Consider the following 23,607-nt stretch of genomic DNA (forward strand, 5'->3'; position numbering starts at 1 on the left):
TCCCCTTCATCAGCCAACCCACCTCCTCCATCAGCTCCCAATCAACCTCCTCCATCAGCTCCCAATCCAACTCCTCCATCAGCTCCCAATCTATCTCCCCCATCAGCTCCCAATCCAACTCCTCCATCAGCTCCCAATCCAACTCCTCCATCAGCTCCCAATCCAACTCCTCCATCAGGTCCTAATACATCTCCTCCATCAGCTCCCAATCCAACTCCTCCATCAGCTCCCAATCCATCTCCTCCATCAGGTCCTAATACATCTCCTCCATCAGCTCCCGATCCAACTCCTCCATCAGCTCCCAATCCATCTCCTCCATCAGCTCCCAATCCATCTCCTCCATCAGGTCCTAATACATCTCCTCCATCAGCTCCACATGGTGGCTGGGGACATCGATGAGTACAAACACTGTTGTCGATCATTAATGTTTGTGGGTTTGTGATGATTTGGTACTACAAACGATTATGTTAGTTTGCTAGCTAACGTTAGCGTTCGCTAGCTAGCAAACTTGCTCCGAGCTACGTGGCACATTTACGTACAAACAGGAAGTACGTAGTGAACACAGTGAACTAACAGAAGTATGTGATGTGAGACACACTGTTAGAGGGAGCTGTCGGCCATCTTTGTGTCGTCATGTGGTTTCTGGGAGTGTGTGTGTGTGTGTGTGTGTGTGTGTGTGTGTGTGTGTGTGTGTGTGTGTGTTATTTATGAGCTGAGGGAGTTCAGTTTTTACAGAGTCATCATCCATACAGGCTTTTAACACGGAGGTCGATCACTTTCCATTTCTACACTCCTTCTCCACCTCCTCTCCTCTCCTCTCCTCTCCTCTCCTCTCCTCTCCTCTCAGTTACATAAACAGACCTGAGATCATCTCAGTGACTGTAAATGTAACAACAGAAGAAGAAGAGAACAAAGATGACAGGAAGTAGATTTTATTTTTACCTCCTTTATTCTGGCAGAAGGAACCAGTTTATATCTGTAGTTTTCTTCCTCACACTGCCATTCACACACATTTATCACATTTATAATATTGGATCATTTTAGTTTCAGGTGAAGTTTTTCTGACGTAAAGATACGAACGTTCTTTAGTTTTTATTTTTTACAGATGAAACAGTTAAATAAATAAAATAAAATGTCAGCTGCAGAAATAAACCAGCTCCTTTATTTTAATATTTATTTCATATATTTTTAGTGGTGTATTCTGTTGTGTGTTTTATAGCTGCTTTTAGACATGCTGTGTGTGTGTGTGTGTGTGTGTGTGTGTGTGTGGGATGTAAATGTGTGATTTACTGGTGCTGCAGCACTTTAATAAATAGGCCTTTTATTGCTGTGAACCTCTGAGATCACACCTCACACACACAGTAAAACCCACACATTAGCACAGTACAACACACACACACACACACACACACACACACACTCATTGTCACTAAGGTTAATAGAGTATTCAGGTGTAAATCTCTTCCTCGTCGCCTCAGTAATGTCTTAATGTTCTTCCTGTTATTAGACTGTTGAGTGCAATATAGTTAACAGCTTCTCTGTCTGTCTGTCTGTCTCTCTGCAGGATTGATAAGTCTACAGTCAGCGCTCTGAGAGCTCGGTGAGTAACAGCACAGACCTGTTTCTGTTGTGTCAGTGAGAGAAAAAGCTAAAGAAGGAAATACATCATGAACATGCATTAGAAATATATATGTGTATATATATTAAAAGTAAAAAATGAAGAACTAGTCAGGTTTTGTTGATTCAAACATTGACGACCATGTTTTCTATTTAAAAGGAAACAATACTACTAAAAAAAAATTAAAAAGAGGAGAAAATGGATCCTTTTATGTATCCTTTTTTTGGGGGTTGTTCAATTGTCCGTCGCATCCTGGTGAACCCACTATCTCAAGATCACCTTGATGAAATTTCCTCAAATTTGGCTGAAACGTCCACTTTGGGTCACGGTGAACTGATTAGATTCTGGAAGTCAGAGATTAAAAATCACTGAGACCTTGCGTCCATTGCATTTTCATAAATGACATATCTCAAGAACTTCTTGAGGATTTTTTTTTTTTTCAAATTTGGCACAGACGTACAATTGGACTCAAGAATGAACTGATTAGAATTTGGTGGTCAAAGGTCACCATGAACTTGCATTTGTCTCATTCTCATGGACACGATATCTCAAGAACACCTTGAGGAAATTTCCCCAAATAAGCACTGGTTCCAACCAAGGTGTGCAGAAGACCATCTCTAAAGCAACAACACCTTGTCCAACCTTGAAGCAGATGGGCTACAGCAGCAGAAGACCACACCAGGTGCCACTCCTGTCAGCTAACAACAGGAAACTGAGGCTACAATTCACACGGGTTTTCTCACCAAAACTGGACAATAGAAGATTGGAAAAACCACATTCAGATGGAAGCATGGATCCATCCTGCCTTGTATCAACGCTTCAGGCTGCTGCTGGTGGTGTAATGGTGTGGGGGAGATTTTCTTAGTACCAACTGAGCATGGTTTAAACACCACAGCCTACCTGAGTATTGTTGCTGAGCGTGTCCATCCCTTTATGACCACAGTGTACCCATCTTCTGATGGCTACTTCCAGCAGGATAACGCACCATGTCACAAAGCTCACATCATCTCAAACATGACAATGAGTTCACTGTACTCCAATGGCCTCCACAGTCACCAGATCTCAGTCCAATAGAGCACCTTTGGGATGTGCTGGAACGGGAGATTCTCATCATGGATCAACTGTGTGATGTCATCATGTCAATATGGACCAACATCTCTGAGGAATGTTTCAGCACCTTGTTGAGTCTGTGACACCAAGAATTAAAAAGAGGTCCAACCTGGTACCAGCAAGGTGTACCTAATAAAGTGGCCGCTGAGTGTAGGTGAATCTTTGAAAATTAACTGGAAAAAAGTTGATCAGCAACAGTTTCAATAACCGATTATAAAGTTGCAGTTTTGAGTTCCAGCTCCTGATGTGTGAGTATTTCCTGTGATGACAAACTGAATATGTAACAAACAGGTTATTTAAACACGTCAGAGTCAATTGATTAATTTGTGAATTAGTCATCACATTGATTGATGAACACAGCTGTTAGTCGCAGCCCCACAGACAGTGATCATGCATCATTAAACAGACTGAGATGATGATATATATACTAATTAAAGCTGTGTGAAGGTCATCGTGTCGCTGTTGTTGTTGAGACGTCGTGTGTTTGATCCGAGGACAGAAACTGTTTTTGCTCATGGAAGCAGAGAGACGTCTGAAGACCGGCCTCGAGCTACACACTGCTGTTTACTTTGATATTTCTGTTAGAAACTCTGCGTCAGACGGCAGAGAGACGCTCCTCTTGTTCAGATGCATGATGGGATACAATCCTCCTGCTCAGTATCACTGAACAAACCTCACAGCTGCCTCAGTGGATATTTTTAACTCTTTTAGCTTCTGCTGCTGTTTGTGTGGTCGTATTCAGATCCTTTACTGCAGTAAAATACTGATGATGTACTGTTTATAAATGATAAGAGGCAGGGCCGTGATCAGACATTTTGATGGGCGGGTGCTCGAGAAAAGAAAGGGGCACCCCTCTTGTGATTATTAGTAAAGACTGAGTTTTGCATGCACTACAAGAAACTGAAGGAAGCTCATCGAACTCTAGATGTCATTAATGACACAGCGTCTCCTCCTCTACAGTGTTCCTGCAGCAGCACACTACATGTCAGATTTGTTTAAATGAATAATCAGAGCCAACGTGTTGGAGACACAAACATTATTTCAAGTTATGTTTTGGTTTATAAAAACATGTTAAAATGAGAAAACAGTTCGGAGTCTGTCTGTTCGCAGCTGACTGACAGAGTTTGACAGAGACACTGTGGTTTGTGGTCTGTTTGTGCACGTGGCTGATAACAGGCGTGTAGGCTCTGCTCTTATAGCCACATGTACTATATATATATATATATATGTAATCATAAAGAGTGCACACATGTGACTGACGTGTGTGTGTGTGTGTGTGTGTGTGAGTGTGTGTGTGTGTGTGAGTGTGTGTGAGTGTGTGTGGCCTGCAGGAAGGTGACCCGTCAATCTGACAGAATATTCAGCTCTTTTCCTTCCAGCAGTTTTTCTTCTGATTCACACTTTATCATCTGTCCATAAAATCAAACCTTTGGACCACAGAACAACAACATGTCAGTCCGTCCCTCAACACTTCCTGTCTGTGTCCCTCAGCTCAGACCCCGTCGCTTCCTACTGAACATCTACAAAAAGACACAGATTCATAGTTTTATTTCCTCAAACAGCTGCTCACTGTAGTTTAAATCAAACAAATAGAAGGAAGTAAGGACCTCATTGAGGACGGTCTGTGTGAGTTCAGTATTAACTTCTCCTCTGTTGTTGTTGTTCAGCAGTCGGACATGATGTGACAGTTGGGGCTCTAGTTTCGCAGACTGGGCGCGGCGGAGGCACAGCGCACCTGCGCTTCGCCAACTGGGTGTGGCCAGGCGGATTTTGTAAGTTTGGCACACCATGCGCCCGGGCGCAGCTACTCCTCTATCCCACCTCCATCCCTCCTACCGGCGCAAGTCAGAAAGAGGGAGGAGAGAAGGCGTGGAGTGGGTTTTACACACATCACACCAATCAAATGAGCCCCTCTCCTCGCCCTTAAATGCGCCACGAGAAGGCGTAATGAGAGTTTACTCAATTCGCCATGGCAGAAGAGAGCAGCAGCGTCAGACAGCCAAACTTCTCCCAGGAGGAAACTGATGTTTTGGTCCGGGAGGTCCAAGCTCGCAGTGTCCGAATATACGGAACTGCGAGCAGACCTCCACGGGCTGATGATGCAAAGGTAGCCTGGGAGGAGGTCACCACAATTGTAAATCAATGTTGCGTTTCTCTCGTGCGCGCGCGCTCTCTCTTTCTCTCTCGCAGTCTCACTCTGTTTCTTTTCTTTTGACTTTTCTAAGATGACAGATGCTGAATATATACTCCCTATCTGATGCTGTGGCTGTTTGTGGTTGGCTGAGAGGGATGTGAACTCATTAGTTTGCAGCTGTGTTAATCAAATCAGGTTGGGTTTCCATTACGCGTGCCAAACGTGCCAAACGGTGCCAATCCCCTTTGATCTGACATCAGATGTGACGGGACAGTCGATATAGAGATACATTTATGTGCTGATTGCAGATAGTTGCATTGAATAGTGTTTTTTTGGGTATTTATTGCATCGTTAATGTGCCTGATATTCTGGAAACCTGCCTGTGAGGTTTTGGTGACGTGTGCGCACTGTCTGCCGGTCAGCCAAACTTCAGCTTACACCGGCTGCGCTCCCCCTGCGCTGACAGTAGACCTGGTTTCAGCTGGCGAGCTTTTAGCGCACCTTCGGCGAAGCCTTTTGGCACGAAACTGTCACCGCGCCAAGCTGGATCTGTCGACACCTCCCCCTGCTGCGCCGCCACACCCATCTTGGCACACCTTGGTCTGCCAAACTACCAAACTGAGCGTGCCTCGGGTTGCGCTGCTCGAAACTAACTCTGTGCGGGGTTCACCACCCTGCGCCACCCTGCGCTGCGCCGGGAAACTACAGCCCTTGGTCTTTGTGGTATTTGTCCCGCCCCTCCTCCGCTGCGATTGGATGTTAAAACTGACAGCGACTAGCGCAGAGTTTTCCCCAAAGTTTTTTTTAACTCTCAGCGACCAGAGAGAAAACTCCAAACGTGCAGCGCTCAGCACCTCGTCATGCTGCTGGAGTTTGTATCAAGAGAAGAAATGTGTTCACTTGAAGCTCTGCAGCCAATGACGTGAAGGTTTTTTTCCCCCACTGACCAATCAATAGGTCGAAGAGTACGCATGACTTCAGTCGACCAAGATTTTCTTTCACCTGTAGTTATGTGACGTCCTCCTCCAACCCAGTCACCAAAATACATGTTGGCATTGTTTCTGCAAACCACAGATACATTTGTACTCTTTTATGAGGCAGATACGATTTGGTGAACCTGTGGTTGGGTTTAGGCACAAAGATCATGTTTTTGCTTAGAATACCCAGGTGTTGAGGCACTATCCCGACAGGAGACGCTGCAATGTCTCAGCAGAAAACTACTGCTTTTCGTTTGCACCATCCTGGCAGCAGACGAAACGATGTCTTGGTAAAAAAAAACCAAAAAAAAAACACTGTTTGTGGCACTATTCTGGCAGGAAATGCCGCAATGTCTGGATAAAAAACTATCGCTTAATGTGGCAGTATCCTGTTGAGAACTGAGGGATTTCTTAGTAAAAACCAGCCACTTCTTGTGGCGCTTTCTCAACAAGAAAAACAGCTGCAGGTTGTTACACAACATCTGCATGTGGTGCCTGAAAAGATGTCGGAAACAACACGAGTCACTAAATCACAGCAGCTTTTCATGTTTGTTGGTCTTGAACGGTGATCGGCAGCTCGGCCGAAAGAACCAGGAGACAAAGTCAATTTAGAAACGCTGATATGATGCGTACGAAATGTACAGAAGTAATGTTGGCGGTGTGCAGAAGCGCCCACTGCCAACATTTTCCTTCGCTCCTGATGGGTAATAGTCCAGTAATCAGCGATGCTGTTACTTTAATGTAAACAAATATCAATTTTGGCAATTTGCTGAAACAGCTGATGCCGTCATCATCGTTTGGGAATGTAATTTACATTAGTTTAATTCCCCACTGTAATTTCAGTAAATTAAAAAAATAAGTGTTGGTGGCAGAGGTGAAATTGTCTTTATTGTCTTTTTGTTTTGCTCTCGGTCTTCTCTCTCTCTCCGTCTCTCTCTCTGTCTCTCTCTCCGTCTCTCTCTCCGTCTCTCTCTCTGTCTCTCTCTCCGTCTCTCTCTCTGTCTCTCTCTCCGTCTCTCTCTGAGCGACTCAGGGCGCCGTAATCCTGACGGTCCCTGACGTTACAATAGAGAGAGACAGTGAGACAGAGAGAGACAGTGAGACAGAGATAGAGAGAGAGACAGATAGAGAGAGAGACAGAGATAGAGAGAGAGAGACAGAGATAGAGAGAGTGAGAGAGAGAGAGAGACGTAGAGAGAGCTGCTGTGTTAGATTTGAGAGATGCTCAGTTACCGACGGCAACGCAACAATGCCGCACGACCACTGGTGAGTCTGGCATTTCCCCTTATCCTCCATCTGTCTCTGTGTGTGTGTGTGTGTGTGCTGCGTTTTCTCACATTTTACCTTCATTAAATAATTTATGATGTGTTCATGATGTCACGTTATAAACAGACCGCGATGCGTTCAGGTGAAATCGTGATGGTCAGGTGTGTTTACAGTTCCTCTCTCCTGTAAAACAGCTGATGTGTCAGTCTGAACTTTTAAACACACAGATCGATGTGACTCCGTCTGTGGGGAACTGAAACATCTGCACAGAGACGTCACAACATCTGGAGGATACATCAAAGAGGAAAAGTTCATTAACTTGTTTTTGTATGGGAGGAAAAGAAATGTTACATTTCAGTTGAAATTCTGACTTTGAAGAAGCGTTCCGATGAGTTTGAGTCGGTCTTGACTACAAACACACAGTTCAGAGTTGTGACGTGACTGAAGGTGACAGATGAAACAAAACTTTATTTAAAACCTTTAAAAACGAAACATTTCTGCATCAAAACTGATGAAACGTTTTGTTTTTATTTCCGCAGCTGCACATGAGTCAGATCACATTTCCCCCAAACGCATTAAGCCTGCTCTGTGTGTGTGTGTGTGTGTGTGTGTGTGTGTGTGTGTGTGTGTGTGTGTGTGCATGTGTGTGTGTGTGCACAGCTAAAGGGCAGACACTCCGTCTGTCTAGAAACAGAAGCCAGCAGCGTCTCTGCTGTCCCTGCTGCTGCTGCTGCTGTTGTTGTTGTTGTTGTTTATGATGTTGTTGTTGTCGCTTTGTCTTTTTTATGCCGTCGCTGACAGCAGTGACTCAGACACTGCCAGACAAATATAATTAGACCCCCCAAAAAACGAGAAAACAGGACTGTGTCTGCAGAGGACGTCCCTGCAGGTGGAGGAGAGGCAGTTTCTAAAAGTCAGTAAACAGACGGGTTAATGTTGGTGCGCGGCAGCAGGTGCCTGGAGGTGTGTGACGGAAACTAACTGAGGACTTTCATACAGTTGATACGAGTCCAGTCATTTTTCCTGTAGAAACATTTCATGGTTTCTGCTTCACAAACTTTTCCTGTGAATGAATAATTTTCATAACTGTAGTGTGTCAGTGTTGATGTTGAGGCAGAGGTGGTTCATCATGTGAACTGTGACGTATTGTAAGAGTTCTAGTAATTCTGTGTGTATGAAATGATTTTGGAGACACGGCGCTCTTTAAAGTTCAGACCAAAGATTCACGACGAGATGAGTTGAAACAAACAACTACTGTCAACGCTCCGTTCTGTAATGTAAATTTGTCCTGGTTGACAGGAAGTGACCACGATGAGACAGTGTATCATCTCTAGTCAACAGCTCTTCTTGTTGGCACCTCTTCTTCTTAAAATCTGAATGAAGATAGACCTGAATTTACCAACGCACTGATGATGTCACCATGTCAGGTCACTCACTCTCCGGGACCGCCAGTGTTACTTGAATAAGTAAACACTGACCAACGGGACCAGACTGGCCGACCCGTATGCTCTCACTCAGTGGATGGATGATGTCACAGGAAGCCAATCTTACAAAGGAGGACCACACGTGTTTGTTTTGCTATGGAAGCTAACGTTAGCTAACGTGCTAAAAAGTTAGCGTTCCAGAGAAATCCAATCTTCCTCTTAATCCCTCCCCAGTTTCTGATGAGGTGGACATGATAACCCTTAATACACATAACCTTATTCATCCCTACAACAGGAAATACTTTTTCCCTAACCTGATATGAAGTGTGCGCTGCACATGTGAGCATTTTTGATGATGGCCTCCGTCCAGTCCTTTGGTCTTATCACATTTAACCATAGTTGTCTCTGTTTTTGTTGACGGGCAGTGGCGGCTGGTTTTGAGCCATGACTCCTTCTATTCTGGCTCCCAATAACACAACAAGACAAACACATTTTAACACTCCTATGGAGCCTACAGCCCTGTGGGGGAGAGGCAGCTGCACCTCCAGCTGATAACATGATGTCATCGTGACATCGGCCCTAAAAGGGTCTATAGTGATAGTGAGATACTGGCTACAGTGATGAAACAAAACCAGCATCAGCCTGCTTGAGTCGAGCTCAGACCGGCCAGTTCACACCGCTGACACTTTTCTCTGTTCTGAAACAGTTTCATCTCGTCATGAATCTTTGGTCTGAACTGGACTTTACACTGAAGTTATTGAATATTTTACAGAAGGCTTTCTCTTCTCGGTGTTGCAATTTGTAGACGGTCCCTTTTTATTTTAATCTTAGCTGTTGGCAAAATGTAGATGAACCTAACTCACTTTAATAACCATAGTCCTACAGAAAACCTTCCTCCATTTAAAAGCCTTAAATTTAAGTGTCTGAGAGCTGCAGACAGCCTGAGCCTCTGAGTCTCTCAGAGCTGCTGTCGACTCAGTCTGGTTCTATTATGAGTTATTTTTAATTAAATCCAGTTTCTGTGTTTATTCTTGGCCTCGATAACTGCAGTGGACTAAACTGTCTGAACTTAAGGGTCACTTGTTACAGAGCTATAGACTGCAGAGTTAAGATCTGTTGTTTCAGAATAAACCGTCAGACTCATGGAGAACTCGTTTAAGCCGTTTTGATTTGCTGTGACAGGTTTAAGTGTTGTTTCTGTGGCAGAAGACGCCGCTGCAGCTCCACCAGAGGCGTCTGTCTCTTTGGACATGTGGTGGCTCGGCTGGCGGCGCTCGTCATGGAAGAACAAACTCCCTCAGACAACTGAAATCCCTCTGATAGCTGTTGGCTTTTCTCTCTGCTGGACGCTCAGCTCTTGTTGTGTGATGCTCAGTGGATGTTTGGATGCTCAGAGGCCGAGGGTCGGACTGAGAGCTCCGACCTGTCGCTGACTCTGTGATTTTTGTGGGCAGAATGTCACGGTGCAGTTGGAGTGTGGAGAGCGTCCGATGTGGTGATTTGACGATGATGATGAGGTACTGGTGGTTTCATCAGGCCATGACCTCTACTGGGCTCTGGGAAAGTTCAGTGTTTTCAGACATCGTCTTTGTTGGACCGTTTTACCGTCATCCTTTTTACACAGAGCGCGTTTACATGCACACTAATAAACCGATCATTATCTGATTTCTGGAGTTACTTGATTATTCAAGTGGTCATGTAAACAGCATAATCCGATAGGCTTTATCAGATAAAAGCCATTATCTGATTATGAGAAATCAGATAAACACATCTAGCTTTTTCCCCAATAGTCAGATTATTCGGTGCATGTATACCCTTTAATCTGGTTTCTTTCGGGTTTTGCTATTTTATACTCCCACTCCACTACATTTTAGAGGGAAATATTGTACTTTCTACTCCACTACGTTAATCTGACAGCTTTTGTTTCCTTTCAGATAAAGATTTTACATAAAATAATATATTTTTATATTCTCAGTGTTTAAATTGTCACTTTTATTTTATCTTACTTATATGTTATGCACTTTGTGTGACAAGTTTATATACAATACACTTGTATATTGCACTTTGCAGTACTTTTACTCCGAATCTACCCAAAGTATGTAAAATTGGCTCCACATTGATAAACTACACATTAGAATGCTCTCACATGTATTTGTTAATGATAAAAACAAACAGTACTGTAAGAATATAAGCTGTCAGCATGATGAGTGCTTTATTTTGCAAATATATGACTTGCGTACTTTTCGAGGTTTTTCAAGGATATGAGTACCTACTGTAACAGGAAGTTTGAGTTTTATGTCATGTACTTGAGGAGAAATCCAACTGAAGGACTGAATCATGTAAACCAGGTTTTTCTGATTATCAGATTATTGAAGTGCACGTAAACGTGTCAAATCGCATTATTACCATTACCTGATTATTCCCAGTTATCTGATTATTGTGCGCATGTAACCGTGCTCAATGAGACCGTCTTTATGCTGCCGTTGTATTTTTACACAGAACCAAACGACGGCGGCATCGTGTCGCTCTAGTGTGTGATTTTAGACAGCATGATGACATCATGGAATCAAAAGAGGCATGACATGTAACACAACTGTGACACAACTGTGTCGGCCTCTAGTGTGACATTTAACATACGTGTCAGCAGCTCTTTATAAACAATAACAGTGACATCACATGTCAATAACAATAATTTAATGTCCCTGTTATATGGCGGCTGATCTCGTCCTCTGCTCGGAGGGTAAGGAGCTCCTAGACCTCATTGTTTTCACTATTTGTTGACATATTGGGCCTCGTCTTCTACTTTGATTTAGCTAACAGCTACTTTTTAAATCTCCCACACACCTGTCCCACCCATGATCCCGTCCTGCCGGCTGTCTCTTATACACAGACGTCCAACAAACACCAGCTTCGACCTGAGAGAGCTGTGTTCGTGTCCCGTAAGATTATAAAGCCAAACCCTGTTCTGTTTTTTTCCTAAACCCAACCACATGTTTTTGTTATTGAAGAAAACAAAGTCAATTCACAGAGTTGTACCGACGTAGTGCTTTTATTTTGAAAGAGACTGTATGCAAACTGTACATTTCCTGTGAAAACAGAAGTGTATTTTGAAAACAGACAATGCATGTAACAGGCTGAAGTTGACGCGGTGTCCCAGAATGTCAACAACCAACACACCCAGGGTACCTTGGACGTCATATGTGGATGTGGAAAGTCCATGACCAAACCTGGACATGTGACGAGGTCACAGTAAGGATGGGTTGGATCAGATGGTTCGGCTGTAATGTGCTCACACTCAGCTCACAGCTGCTGCAGTTTTTTGGTGAATATTTGGTCTTAACGGTTGCTAATGCTAATGTTTGTGCTGACTAAATGGGTTTGCAGTAAAGTAAAACTGAAATCTGGAATCATGTCACATTAACGCAGTGAACATGGAGGCTCCGGGCTGGTTGCAAAAAAAAGTTAAGATTTTCCTTAAAGTCCTAGTTAAGGGTTCCTCAAAATAAAATTAGTTGCACATAGACTCTGTAAACGTTCATCTGGCTCTCCGTGTAGCAAGAGGTCCAGAGGTTGAAGTAATTTTGTAAATGTGTCCACACCGGCAAATCGGTCAAGTTGTGGGATGACTCACTTTTCTTCATTTTGGATCACATCCAACATGAGTTTCGGTTCTCTGATGATACCTGCTGCCTGCAGGTTTATCCAGCTCCTTTTATGTCGTCACTTTCCTCTTTAAATTCATGCAGTATATGAATTCATCACTTCCTGTCCTCCATCTGAATTCTGCACGCCACAGTAGTCACAATTTCAAAAAGCTGTCATCATTGGAGGCGATGGAGAGTTTGAGTGAGCGTGAGGGAGCAGGTTTTCAGTCACAAACCAAACAATTGATGGATCAACTGTCTGCAGTCTCTTTTCTCTGCCAGCTGATTTTACAGAATTTAACAGAACCAAACCACACTGTTATTCTCATCTGAAACTGTTAAAGTGAAGGTTCAGCTGAAAGTTTGGTGTCCTGCTGGTGCCACTTCATGCTGGGAGAAGTGAACTCAAAGGGTTAAATTTAAATGTTAATGAAGAGCTTTGATGTTCCCTCGGAGCCCAGCAGGATCCTGGTGGGGAATAAAATTCACAAATACATTTTTCATGACTTTACATGCTGGAGATTACCTGGAACCTCTCCAGTCGAGCACGCATGAAACTGAAGAGACGTCCAACTGTATCTGTGGTTTCCTTTGGAGACAGGAAATCATTTGTGACAGGACACATTTTATTTACACACATCTACAGACAGCTTATATGTCGGCTGCTGTACGAGAAACACTTGATTCATACGAAGGAGCTGTACGTGTTTAAACAGTATCTAATCAGCACTGATGGAAGCATTTAATTGTTCTCCCACGCTGACACAGGGAGAACATGTCAGAGCACCTGGAGGAAACCCACAGGGAGAATATGTCAGAGCACCTGGAGGAAACCCACGCTGACACAGGGAGAACATGTCAGAGCACCTGGAGGAAACCCACGCTGACACGGGGAGAACATGCAAACTCCTCCCCCTGGGTTCAAACCAGGAGCCCTCTTGTTGTGAGGCAACAATGCTAACCAGCAGTGAACACATGGTGGATCTTATTGCAAATTAGAGGCTGAGTTAGGAGGATAAAAACTCTATAAGATAACGTTTATGAAAGCTAGATGAGCCATAAATATATCTTCTGAATTTCTCCAATACTGACAGCAGAACATCGGAGTTTATCAACACTACAATCTTTAATAATTCGGCCCCAGGGCCCATTAAATACCAGGTTACGGTACCCATCCCTAATTAGCACAAGCCTATGGCTTTTTACATTGTATAAATTAGCCTAGCGGCTAGCAGAGTTTTCCTCTACTCATATGAAGCCAGGGACAACAGCAACATTTAGGCCCCGTTTATACGACAACGATTTCAGCTGAAAACGGTAAACTTTAGTTGCGTTTTGGCCGATCGTTTACACGACAGCAGCGTTTTGGGTGCCTGAAAATGCAACGATTTGAACACGGGTTTCAGAGTGCAACGTTTTGGAAATGGCAGCGTCTCCGTTGTCATTTAAACGTGCAATATGCAGTTCCTCTGAAAACGGAGACTTTTCGCACATGCGCATTACGGTTCCAGTCACTAGGCACGCCGACCGTCACAACAACAATGCTGAGTGAAGTGTAGATCTGTTACTGTAGCAACTCCACCCCGTCGTCCATCCAGACAAAGTTATCTGTGCATGCTTTCGCCAGTGTGTCTTCTTTGTTTTGGTTTGTAATCACGGCGTTGGAGAGGAAGGCGCTTCAGCGCAGGTGCATGGCGTCATGCCGTGGTGTTGCTTTGCAAATTTACACTGCCACCCATTGACCTGGCGTGCATACTACAGCGTTTCCAGTAGATTTTGCGGCTCCGTGTGAACGGGGATCGTTTCAATAACGTCGTCATATAAACGCAGAAGTTTTTTAAAACGCAAAGGACAGACTTTTCCGTTTTTACTGAAATCATTGTCGTACAAACGGCCCCTTAACAATGGTAACGTTATAAAATTGGGCTCCATTACAGCTCACAAGGTTCACTGACAAAACAACTGTCTTAACAAATTTTTTTCCCACAAATACAACATGCTAACTTTATTAGCACAAGCCTATGGCATTTCCCATTGCATTAATGAGTCTAGTGGCTATCAGAGTTTCCTCTACTGATATGAAGGCAGGATAAACTGCACACAGTTACAATTCTATTTTGTGAGTTTTTATTGTATTGAAAATGTATCGTTTCTTATCTGTGAAATTAAAGTAAAAACACTGTGTTTCCACTGATTGAGCAGCTGGGAGGTGACCATCAGGTGCACGTCTATACAGAGTCAGATTCAATGCAGTGGTATAAATCCAGCTTCACACCCTCGACAGAATAAAACAAAACAACAGAGTTTTTCTACAGTAGAAACAACACAGGGTGATTCTGTGTGTGATTTCTGATGTTTGAGATGTTTTTGATAAATAAATAAAAGGAGACCGACAGACGACCTGCGGAGTGTTTGATGGATGTTTATTTCTGACATGAAAGTTTCACACTCTCGGTTTTTTAACGAGTCAGGAAGCCGACGACAGAGAATAACTTCCCCCACAGCAGGTCGGTTTGTTTCACACCTGGAACTAAATCTAGTTTCTGGTTCCTCTGGTCCAAACACAGGTTTAAGTACCGAGTTCCTCTGAAGGTTCCTGTTCTCCGGGGAAAGTTCCTGCACTGTAAAAGACCTGCTCGGTTTCTTTGTTGTTGTTGTTGTTGTTGTTGTTTGGTTTCAAACTCAACGTGTCGTTTGTGATGAAAAGACTCTGGAGGCGTGTTGCATTGTGGGAACGGCCCGCAGGAGTATTTGACACCAGTGTATCATGTTAACGTGTGTGTGTGTGTGTGTGTGTTTGATGTGAGGACGATGATGTGATGGGCTGTGACACACAGCTGTCACCGGCGAAAACGAACCAGCTGAGAGTCGAGTCAGAAGTGCGACTGGTTTTATTTTAAACTGAAGCTCAGGAGGGACACACAAAGACACACACACACACACACACACACACAGTGACCTTTTCTCTCTCAGCAGGTTTCGTGTCTCGTCCTTCCTCTCTGTTCTTGCCGTCGTCTCTCTTTGACCTTTGTCTTCGTTCCTGGACTCTCAAAGTTCTCAGGACTCAAAATCTCAGTTTCTGATAGTTTTGTAATTTTGAATAAAAGCAATAAGTTAGCTCAGGACAGGAAGTTGTCGTCCTCTGGTCGATGCAGATTTCTTTACAATAAAATCTGTTCAGACAGAAACTGTGCTGGAAACGGACTAACAGAGTGTAGATGGAGCTGCCTGAGTGTTGGCTGTATGTGTCAGTGTGGTCTGTTGGCAAGTGTTTAACAGGTGAGTGAAGTTAGTGAGAACCGTCCGGGTGTTGAGTTAAACACTGTCCGGGTGTTGAGTTAAACACTGTCTGGGTGTTGCGTTAAACACTGTCCGGGTGTTGAGTTAAACACTGTCCGGGTGTTGCGTTAAACACGGTCTGGGTGTTGAGTTAAACACTGTCCGGGTGTTGAGTTAAACACTGTCCAGGTGTTGAGTTAAACACTGTCCAGGTGTTGAGTTAAACACTGTTCCAGGTGTTGAGTTAAACACTGTCCAGGTGTTGAGTTAAACACTGTCTGGGTGTTGCATTAAACACTGTCTGGGTGTTGCGTTAAACACTGTCCGGGTGTTGAGTTAAACACTGTCCGGGTGTTGAGTTAAACACTGTCCAGGTGTTGAGTTAAACACTGTCCAGGTGTTGAGTTAAACACTGTCTGGGTGTTGCATTAAACACTGTCTGGGTGTTGCGTTAAACACTGTCCGGGTGTTGAGTTAAACACTGTCCGGGTGTTGCGTTAAACACTGTCTGGGTGTTGCATTAAACACTGTCCGGGTGTTGCGTTAAACACTGTCCGGGTGTTGCGTTAAACACTGTCCGGGTGTTGCGTTAAACACTGTCCGGGTGTTGAGTTAAACACTGTCCGGGTGTTGAGTTAAACACTGTCCGGGTGTTGCGTTAAAGACTGTCTGGGTGTTGAGTTAAACACTGTCCGGGTGTTGCAGGGTGCTGTTGAGGGTCAGTCCTGTGTTTTTCGCTCCCTTATCATCCGTCATCCAATAATGACATAATTAACAACACACATTAAACTGTTTTTGGATCCAGAGTTACATGAAATAATCTTTTTCTGTAAAGTGAATCTGTGTCTCTGTCCTCTGCTCCACAGTTTCTATACCTCTCACACACATGATCTCACACTGTATCACATCAACCTGTTTTTTTGCTCCGAGCTCTTGAATGTAGTAAAATTCTTCATTTACACCGGCAGCGTCGCTGCCATTGAGCTCCATCCTTTTATTTCTTGTTTTCTTTCACAGGCCTTTCTGCAGCACTGCCGGCTTTACGTCCGACTCATCTGCATTCACACACACAGTCACACTCGGTCACGCTCGGTCATGAACCTCACTGTGTGGCCGCCGACCCTCCGGCTGTTCCTCTTTTATCTCGTGTTCAGTGGAAATGTCAGTTTGGTGAAATTAATTTGGTTTCATAAAGGACACTACAGGAGGAAGGCTGAGGATGAGGAGCAGGGCAGGGAGAGATTTCCAGGGATGAAGAACATTTAGACCATTTTATCTCACCAGTGTTACATAAACAACAAATATTTATTTATTTATTTATTTATTCTCGTCATATCAGAAAACCTAAAATCTGCTTTTTCATTTATTTTCAACTGAAATCTTTTATTGAACCTGTTTTACTTTATTCGTTCTCACAGTTTGACACGTTAATATCCAGCTGAGTTGTTCATCTTCAAGTCCAAGTCACTGATGTATGGTGCAAGTCGGCGGTTTTCAAGTTTTAGTCAACAAATTAAAATCTGAGCCAGTGTACGAGTTTTCAGTTTATAAGTCAAAAGTATGAAATCTTGATTCATTATTATTAACTCTAAATCCACATATGACTCGTCAGTATTCAATGGAGTCATCCATATTTCAGTCCAAGTCAGTGATAGAAGTCACGAGTCAGTGGTTTCTAAATTTTAGTCAACAAATTTCCAATCAAGTCAGTAAAATTCAAGTCTAAATTAAAGTATGAATCATCAATATTCAAGTACAAGTCACTGATATTTCAGCACGAGTCAGCAGATTCTAAATTTTAATTAGCAAATTTAGGTCATTTATAGTTTAAATTAAAGTATGACTCATCACTATTCAAATCCAAATAATTTATATTTCAGCACAAGTCACTGGTTTTCAAATTTTAGTCAACAAAATTCCAGTCAAGTCAATAATATTCAAGTCTGAATCAAAGTTTGAATCATAAATATTCAAGTCCAAGTTACTGATATTTCAGCACAAGTTAGCGGTTTCTAAATTTAGGTCAACAAAATTTAAATAAAATCAGTAATATTCAAGTATGAGTCATCAAAATTCAAGTTTTGTCACAGATACAAGTCACGAGTTAATGGTTTCTAAATTTTAGTCAGCAAATTTCCAATCAAGTCATTATTATTCAAGTTGAAATGAAAGTATGACTCATCAACATTCAAGTATGAGTCATCCATTTCAAAGATGTGTCATCAATGGTCAAGTCCAAGTCACTGATATAAGTCACGAGTCAATGGATTCTAAATTTTAGTCGACACAATTTAAATCAACTAAGTAACATTTAAGTCTAAAGAAAGTCATGACACATCAATATTCAAGTACAAGTCAGTTCAGCATGAGTCAGTTAATTTCTGATCAAGTCAATATTATTCAAATCTCAATCAAAGTATGAATCATAAATATTCAAGTCCTAGTCACAGATACAAGTCACAAGTAAGGGTTTTTTAAATTTAAGTCAACAAAATTCCAGTCAAGTCATTAATATCTAAGTCTAAATCAAAGTATGACTCATCAATATTCAAATGTGAGTCATACATTTTTAGGCTCAGTCATCAATATTCAAGTCCAAGTCACTGATACAAGTCACGAGTCAGCAGATTCTAAATTCTAATCAACAAAAACACAATCAAGTCATTACTATTAAAGTCTGAACTTGAGTATGACTCATCAATATTCAAACACAAGTCAACAATGTCCATGTCAAATCATGAGTCATCAATTCTCATATCTAAGTCAAAACCACACATTTACCAAACATCTGACAGCAGACCGATGACATGATGTGATTGGCTGCTGGTTCCAAAAGTTTAATCCAGGTCAACATCTTTGCCTTCTTTTTTGGGATACCTGATGAGAAACCATGGCGACCGCGTTAAGCAAAGTGAAGCTGAGTCACCTCAGGGCGAAGGAAATGAACCAACGGTCCGTCTGGATGGTGATTACTGTGTGTGGCTCCTGACAGACTGAAGGTTGATGTTCAGAGACAGACTCATTGCTCCTCTGTGACAAACATGATGATGATGATGATGATGTGTAGTGCTCAGATAAATCAGGACACACACACACATGGGACAGGAAGTGCATTTTATTTACATTTTACTGTGTGATAAAGGTGAACTGTGACTGCAGCAACAATTCAAAGTCAGAATTTGAAAGCTGTCCAGATGGAGGGCAACAACTGAAGGCGTAAAAACACCAGTACTGATGTTCCAGTTGATTAAATCAGAAAAAACCAAAGGTTACTTTAAGTCCTGAAAACACTGGGATGTAAAGGTATAAGTAGAAAAAAAAAACAGGTGGAACAGTCTGGTGGAGCGAAGTCAGCTCAACACGCCCCAAGTTTGCTGCTTTACAATGTGCTGTGGCAACTTCTCCATGTTTTTAGCCACAACCCAGATTTCTAACACCGTTTCACTGGACAAAGCTCTGGGAACAGGTGACCTAGTGGCTAGAAATTAAGTTAGCGAGTAACGTTATCCTGACAGCATTTTACCAGACCTCTGAAAACAGTTGACCTAGTAGGTTGACAACAGTAGCTAAAGTTAGCTATCATTACCTAATATCGTAAGCCTGACAACATTTCACCAGACCTCTGGGAACATTTGACGTAGTGGGTAGGAAATCATGTTAGCTGACGTTAGCTAGTAACACCAGCCTGCCAGTGTTTCACCAGCCCTCTGGGAACAGTTGACCTAGTAGGTAGAAAATAGAAGCTAAAGTTAGCTAATGTTAGCTAGTAGCGTTAGCCTGACAGCGGTGCATCCATGTAAAGAGTTGAAATATTAAAGAAAGTTAAACTCAAGCACATTTACTCAACTGGCCAAAAATAAGACAGCAGTTGTTTCAGTCGTCGACAAAGCTGCACACAAAATAGTTACAGACTCCTGTACACTTTTATCACCATGTAACGTTAGCAAAGTTAGGAGGTCAGGAGGACGAGGTCATTTGTAGCGTAGTGTTCATGTCCCCACTGGGAGCATCAGTTAAGTTGTGGGAAAAATGTATTTTCTTTGTTTTAAATAAATCACATCCAACATGAGTTTTAATTTTCTGACGACACTTGCTGCCTGCAGGTTCATCCAACCCTCTCATGTCTCACTTTCCTGTTTGAAGTCGCGCAGTGTTTGGATTCATCACTTCTTGTCCTCCATCTGAATTTCACGCCATGATTGCAAACAAGTTAATATTTTTATTCACAGTAAACAGGAGCTCCTGACCATCTCTAATGTTGCTGTCGGAGACTGCCCCCCCTCTCCCCCCCGCACCGCACCCCCCACCATGAAGGTAACACGCACACACACACACACACACACACACACACACTTCTGTCCATATGTTCATCTGAGGACCGTGATTTTTAACTGCTATACAAGGACCTTCATTTACTTCACCTGCAGAGGGACCTTTAATTTGAAACAGGTTTATATTGGAGACCTTTACTTCTAATTTACCCACTTTTATAAATATATGTAATCATATTTTAGTAAGAATTATCTATTTATTCATGCTCATGTGAATACCAGCTTTTATTGATGAATTTATTGCACATTTTACTGTAAATCCCAAAACAAAAACTTTCAGCACTGACATACAAAACTCAACATTAACACACATTTTTCTCTGTTTGTCTCCAGTCGGCTCATTTCTTTGACATGATGGACAAGATGGAGGTAAGAATTTAATCTGAAATCTGCTTTACGTGAACTCATCATGGTTTACTGACATGAACGTCCACCCTGCTGTGAAAGCTGTAATGATAACCAGTGTGTGTTTGTGTGAATAAATACAGGGACAAATTAATTATCTTTTCCTCATCAGTAAACAAAATTAATATATTTAAAGATTGAGAATATTTTGATTGATAAAAACAATGGTTACATTTTTTTTTTTCAGTATATCTTGAGTTGTGGACTTCACAGTGCTCTGTTATTAGCTGTTGGAAATGTTCCACTCACATGAGTCAGAAACAGTTGTATGCAGCCATCGCTGGAATCTGATTCTACAAACAGTATAATATTTATAACTTTAGTGTAGCCTCATTTTTATTTGTAACTGTGATTCAAGATTCATGCAAAAAAAAAAAAAAAAAAAAAAAAAAAAAGTTGTGGGGCATTCAAATGTTGACGTTTTGAAGGACAACGCCCAACAGTGCTTCTTTTCCTAAACCTAACCTACATAACTACATGTTAAGTACAGAACTTTACGTTAAGTACGTAACATAACGATGCCTAACCATGTTTCTTTTCCTAAACCTAACCTACGTAACTTCATGGTAGGAATGGAACTTATAAGATAAGATAAGATAAACTTTATTGTCCCGCAAGGGAAATTCGTCTTGGGCAGTATAGTGCAAACAGCTGCAATATTCACATACATACATACATACTGGTGCAAGAGTAGTGCAACCAATTGCCTTGTATGTAAGGTTACGATCAAAAGGAACTACAGGTATTGCACTGGCCTATCTCAAAGTGCAAGTGAGTGCAGATAAAAACAAATAAATACAGAGGTCAAATAAAAACACCAGTAAAAACAGTTAAAATTATATTAAATCAGTTGCGGGACCATAGTGCAAATAAAAACAATACTAGATAAGAACAACAGTGACCAGACCATTTAGGCATAAAATAGCCCTGCGTACATACGGCTCAACCAGGGGGGCATTGCAGGGCCAGCAGGTGAGCAGGCAACCACCTATTAGCATAATTAATGAGAATTCAGTAATAAGCAATGGTAAACAGTGATTAACGGTGAATTGACGGTGAATTTGACGGGCAGGGGATCAGCAGCCATAATAATAATATAATAATTATAATCCGATATATTAAGTATGTAAAGTGACAACGCCTAACTACGTTTTTCCTAACCTATGTGACTTTACTTTCCTAAACCTAACCCATGGAAGTTTAATTTAAATACAGAACTTTATGTTAAATATGGAAGGTGACGATGCCTGACCATGTTTCTTTTCATGAATCTAACCCTAAGCTATGAACTTTTATTTTTCAAAAACCAACATATGTAACTTTGCTGTAAGTGCGTAACATGATGGCGCCCAACCATGTTTCTTTTCCTAAACCTAGCCCATGTAACTTTACTTTCTTAAACCTAACCTACATAACTTTATGTCAAGTATGTAACTTTGCTGTAAGTGCGTAACATGATGACGCCCAACCATGTTTCTTTTCCATGACCTATGTAATTTTACTCTGCTAAACCTAACCTACATAACTTTAAGTTAAGTATGTAACTTTTGTTAAGATATTATACAAACTGTCATATGAGGATACGTTGATGGGGTACATATAATAACAAATACCTAACTTAATTTAACACAGTATTTCTTCCCCTTCTGACCACACAAGGTTTTTGACACCCAGGTTATATTCTTGACATTTTAAATGTTTGATTATAAATTGTTTTTTCTTTTATTTCTGTCTGTTACACTGTGTGTATCTACGGCCTGACATCTCCTCTTTCTCCACTGTTGTTAAAAACACATCAGTGTAGTTTATTTTATCCACTGTCCTGCAAATGCTTAAATGTGGATTAATCCGCCGCTGAAAATAGTCCCCCACAAAGTTTGAGTGACGTATGAAACGATACATTCTTCAGGAGGGATCGATGAGCTCAGAGCTGACGATCAGACAGTCTTAATACTGTGTTTCTCTTCCTGACGCTGATGCAGCAGGTGCCAGAAGCTGCTGAGATGAAGACAATCCCTCCGAGACAGAAGGCACGTCTGTCCATCTGTCTGTCCTCACGTCCATTCGCTCACACTGTCTTATTGTTTCATTCATATTGTTCGTGTCCACACAGACGCAGAGCTCAGTGTCTGTGTCCTCACTGTTTCTCCATCCATGACTGTGGATATGTAGACAGCAGAAGGAACACAGTTTAAAACACGTAACATTTTTAAACACTCCTGCATGGCATCACTTTTCACCCCTGGAGGCTGCGTTCACAGTTTTTGCTCAGGCGGGGGCGCTGCTCTGTTACCAGGCCAGCTTTTGCAGCTTTGACGCTGCAGTTTCATTTAGGGTCAGTGAATCACTCTTAGTCAGGCCCCTCACCTGGGACCACCTCAGGAGACCCAACAGGGAGCCTTTCCCTTCGATAAGGTGGAGACGAGCGGAGGAGTGGACTGTTAATAGTTCATGTATGTGTGAGACATGTTTCTGTCTCATATCAAACACACTCAGCTTCTCTTTGGGGAAAAATAACTGATGATTAATTTTGTTTATTTGAACAAAAACTGGACCATCTGTCACGTTTAGCATCATCACTCATGCAGTTTGTTTGTGTGTGTGTGTGTGTGTGTGTGTGTGTGTGTGTGTGTGTGTGTGTGTGCGCGCACGTGNGGGAAAAATAACTGATGATTAATTTTGTTTATTTGAACAAAAACTGGACCATCTGTCACGTTCAGCATCATCACTCATGCAGTTTGTTTGTTTGTGTGTGTGTGTGTGTGTGTGTGTGTGTGCGCACACGTGTGCGTGTGTATTTAATGTGTGTAACGGCTCTGTCTTCCTCTTTCAGGATGACTACATTCCTTATCCGAGGATCGAGGAGGTGAGACTCAACATCTGTTTCTTTGAAAGGCAGAATTAAGGCTTCTGCATCCCGACAGAAACCAACAGGAAGCCAGTGAATGAGTGAGGCGAGGTCACTGTTACAGAGGTGTTGGTACTTTAAAGCACAGGAGACAAGAAATACAAGAATTTAGACCGTTCTCTTTTCATTTACGATAAATTGTCTGATAAATGTGCAACCCAGTCAGCAGAAAAAATGTTGGCATTGTTCATTTCATCAAACTGAGGGTAAGTTACATTTGTACATTATAATGTAGCATATAACAGAGTCCTGCACGGGTCCAGTTTTCAAGATCCGCCCCGACCCCACCCGGCGACGTATAAACCCGCACCCGAACCGCAAACCCGCGCATTAGGCCAATTAGTACCGCAACCCGGTCCGACCCGTTGAAACACGACCCGCAGCCCGACCCGTAACCCGGATTTAAAGTAATCATTTTGGGTCATATTGGCTGAATATTGAACAGCATATCGCCACAGTTAAGGTGCCAATGAGTAAACAACGACCTGAATGAAGCAGCTCTCACAATAAA

General features: G+C 42.3%; 2 protein-coding genes across 5 annotated transcripts in view; one reads left to right on the plus strand and one right to left on the minus strand.

The window, feature by feature from the left end:
* Positions 1-23,607, plus strand: part of LOC126386879 (rap1 GTPase-activating protein 2-like) — a 54,830-nt gene that overhangs the window by 13,059 nt on the left and 18,164 nt on the right. For all 4 annotated transcript variants that reach the window (XR_007569562.1, XR_007569561.1, XR_007569560.1 and 1 more), the window contains 4 exons: positions 1,565-1,600; positions 19,682-19,766; positions 20,117-20,152; positions 23,022-23,054. Coding sequence is in view for 1 of the 4 variants with exons in the window: in XM_050039486.1 (XP_049895443.1) it covers positions 1,565-1,600; positions 19,682-19,766; positions 20,117-20,152; positions 23,022-23,054 (190 nt within the window). In the remaining 3 variants the exon portion in view is untranslated. The remainder of the gene's footprint in view (positions 1-1,564; positions 1,601-19,681; positions 19,767-20,116; positions 20,153-23,021; positions 23,055-23,607) is intronic.
* The window catches only part of LOC126386816 (stromal interaction molecule 1-like), a 188,498-nt gene continuing 173,418 nt past the window's right edge, over positions 8,528-23,607 (minus strand). The window contains exon 10 of the transcript XR_007569539.1: positions 8,528-8,830. The gene's annotated coding sequence lies outside the window, so the exon portion shown is untranslated. The remainder of the gene's footprint in view (positions 8,831-23,607) is intronic.

The sequence above is a fragment of the Epinephelus moara genome, chromosome 3, assembly GCF_006386435.1.
Source record: "Epinephelus moara isolate mb chromosome 3, YSFRI_EMoa_1.0, whole genome shotgun sequence".
Taxonomy (NCBI): Eukaryota; Metazoa; Chordata; class Actinopteri; order Perciformes; family Serranidae; genus Epinephelus; species Epinephelus moara.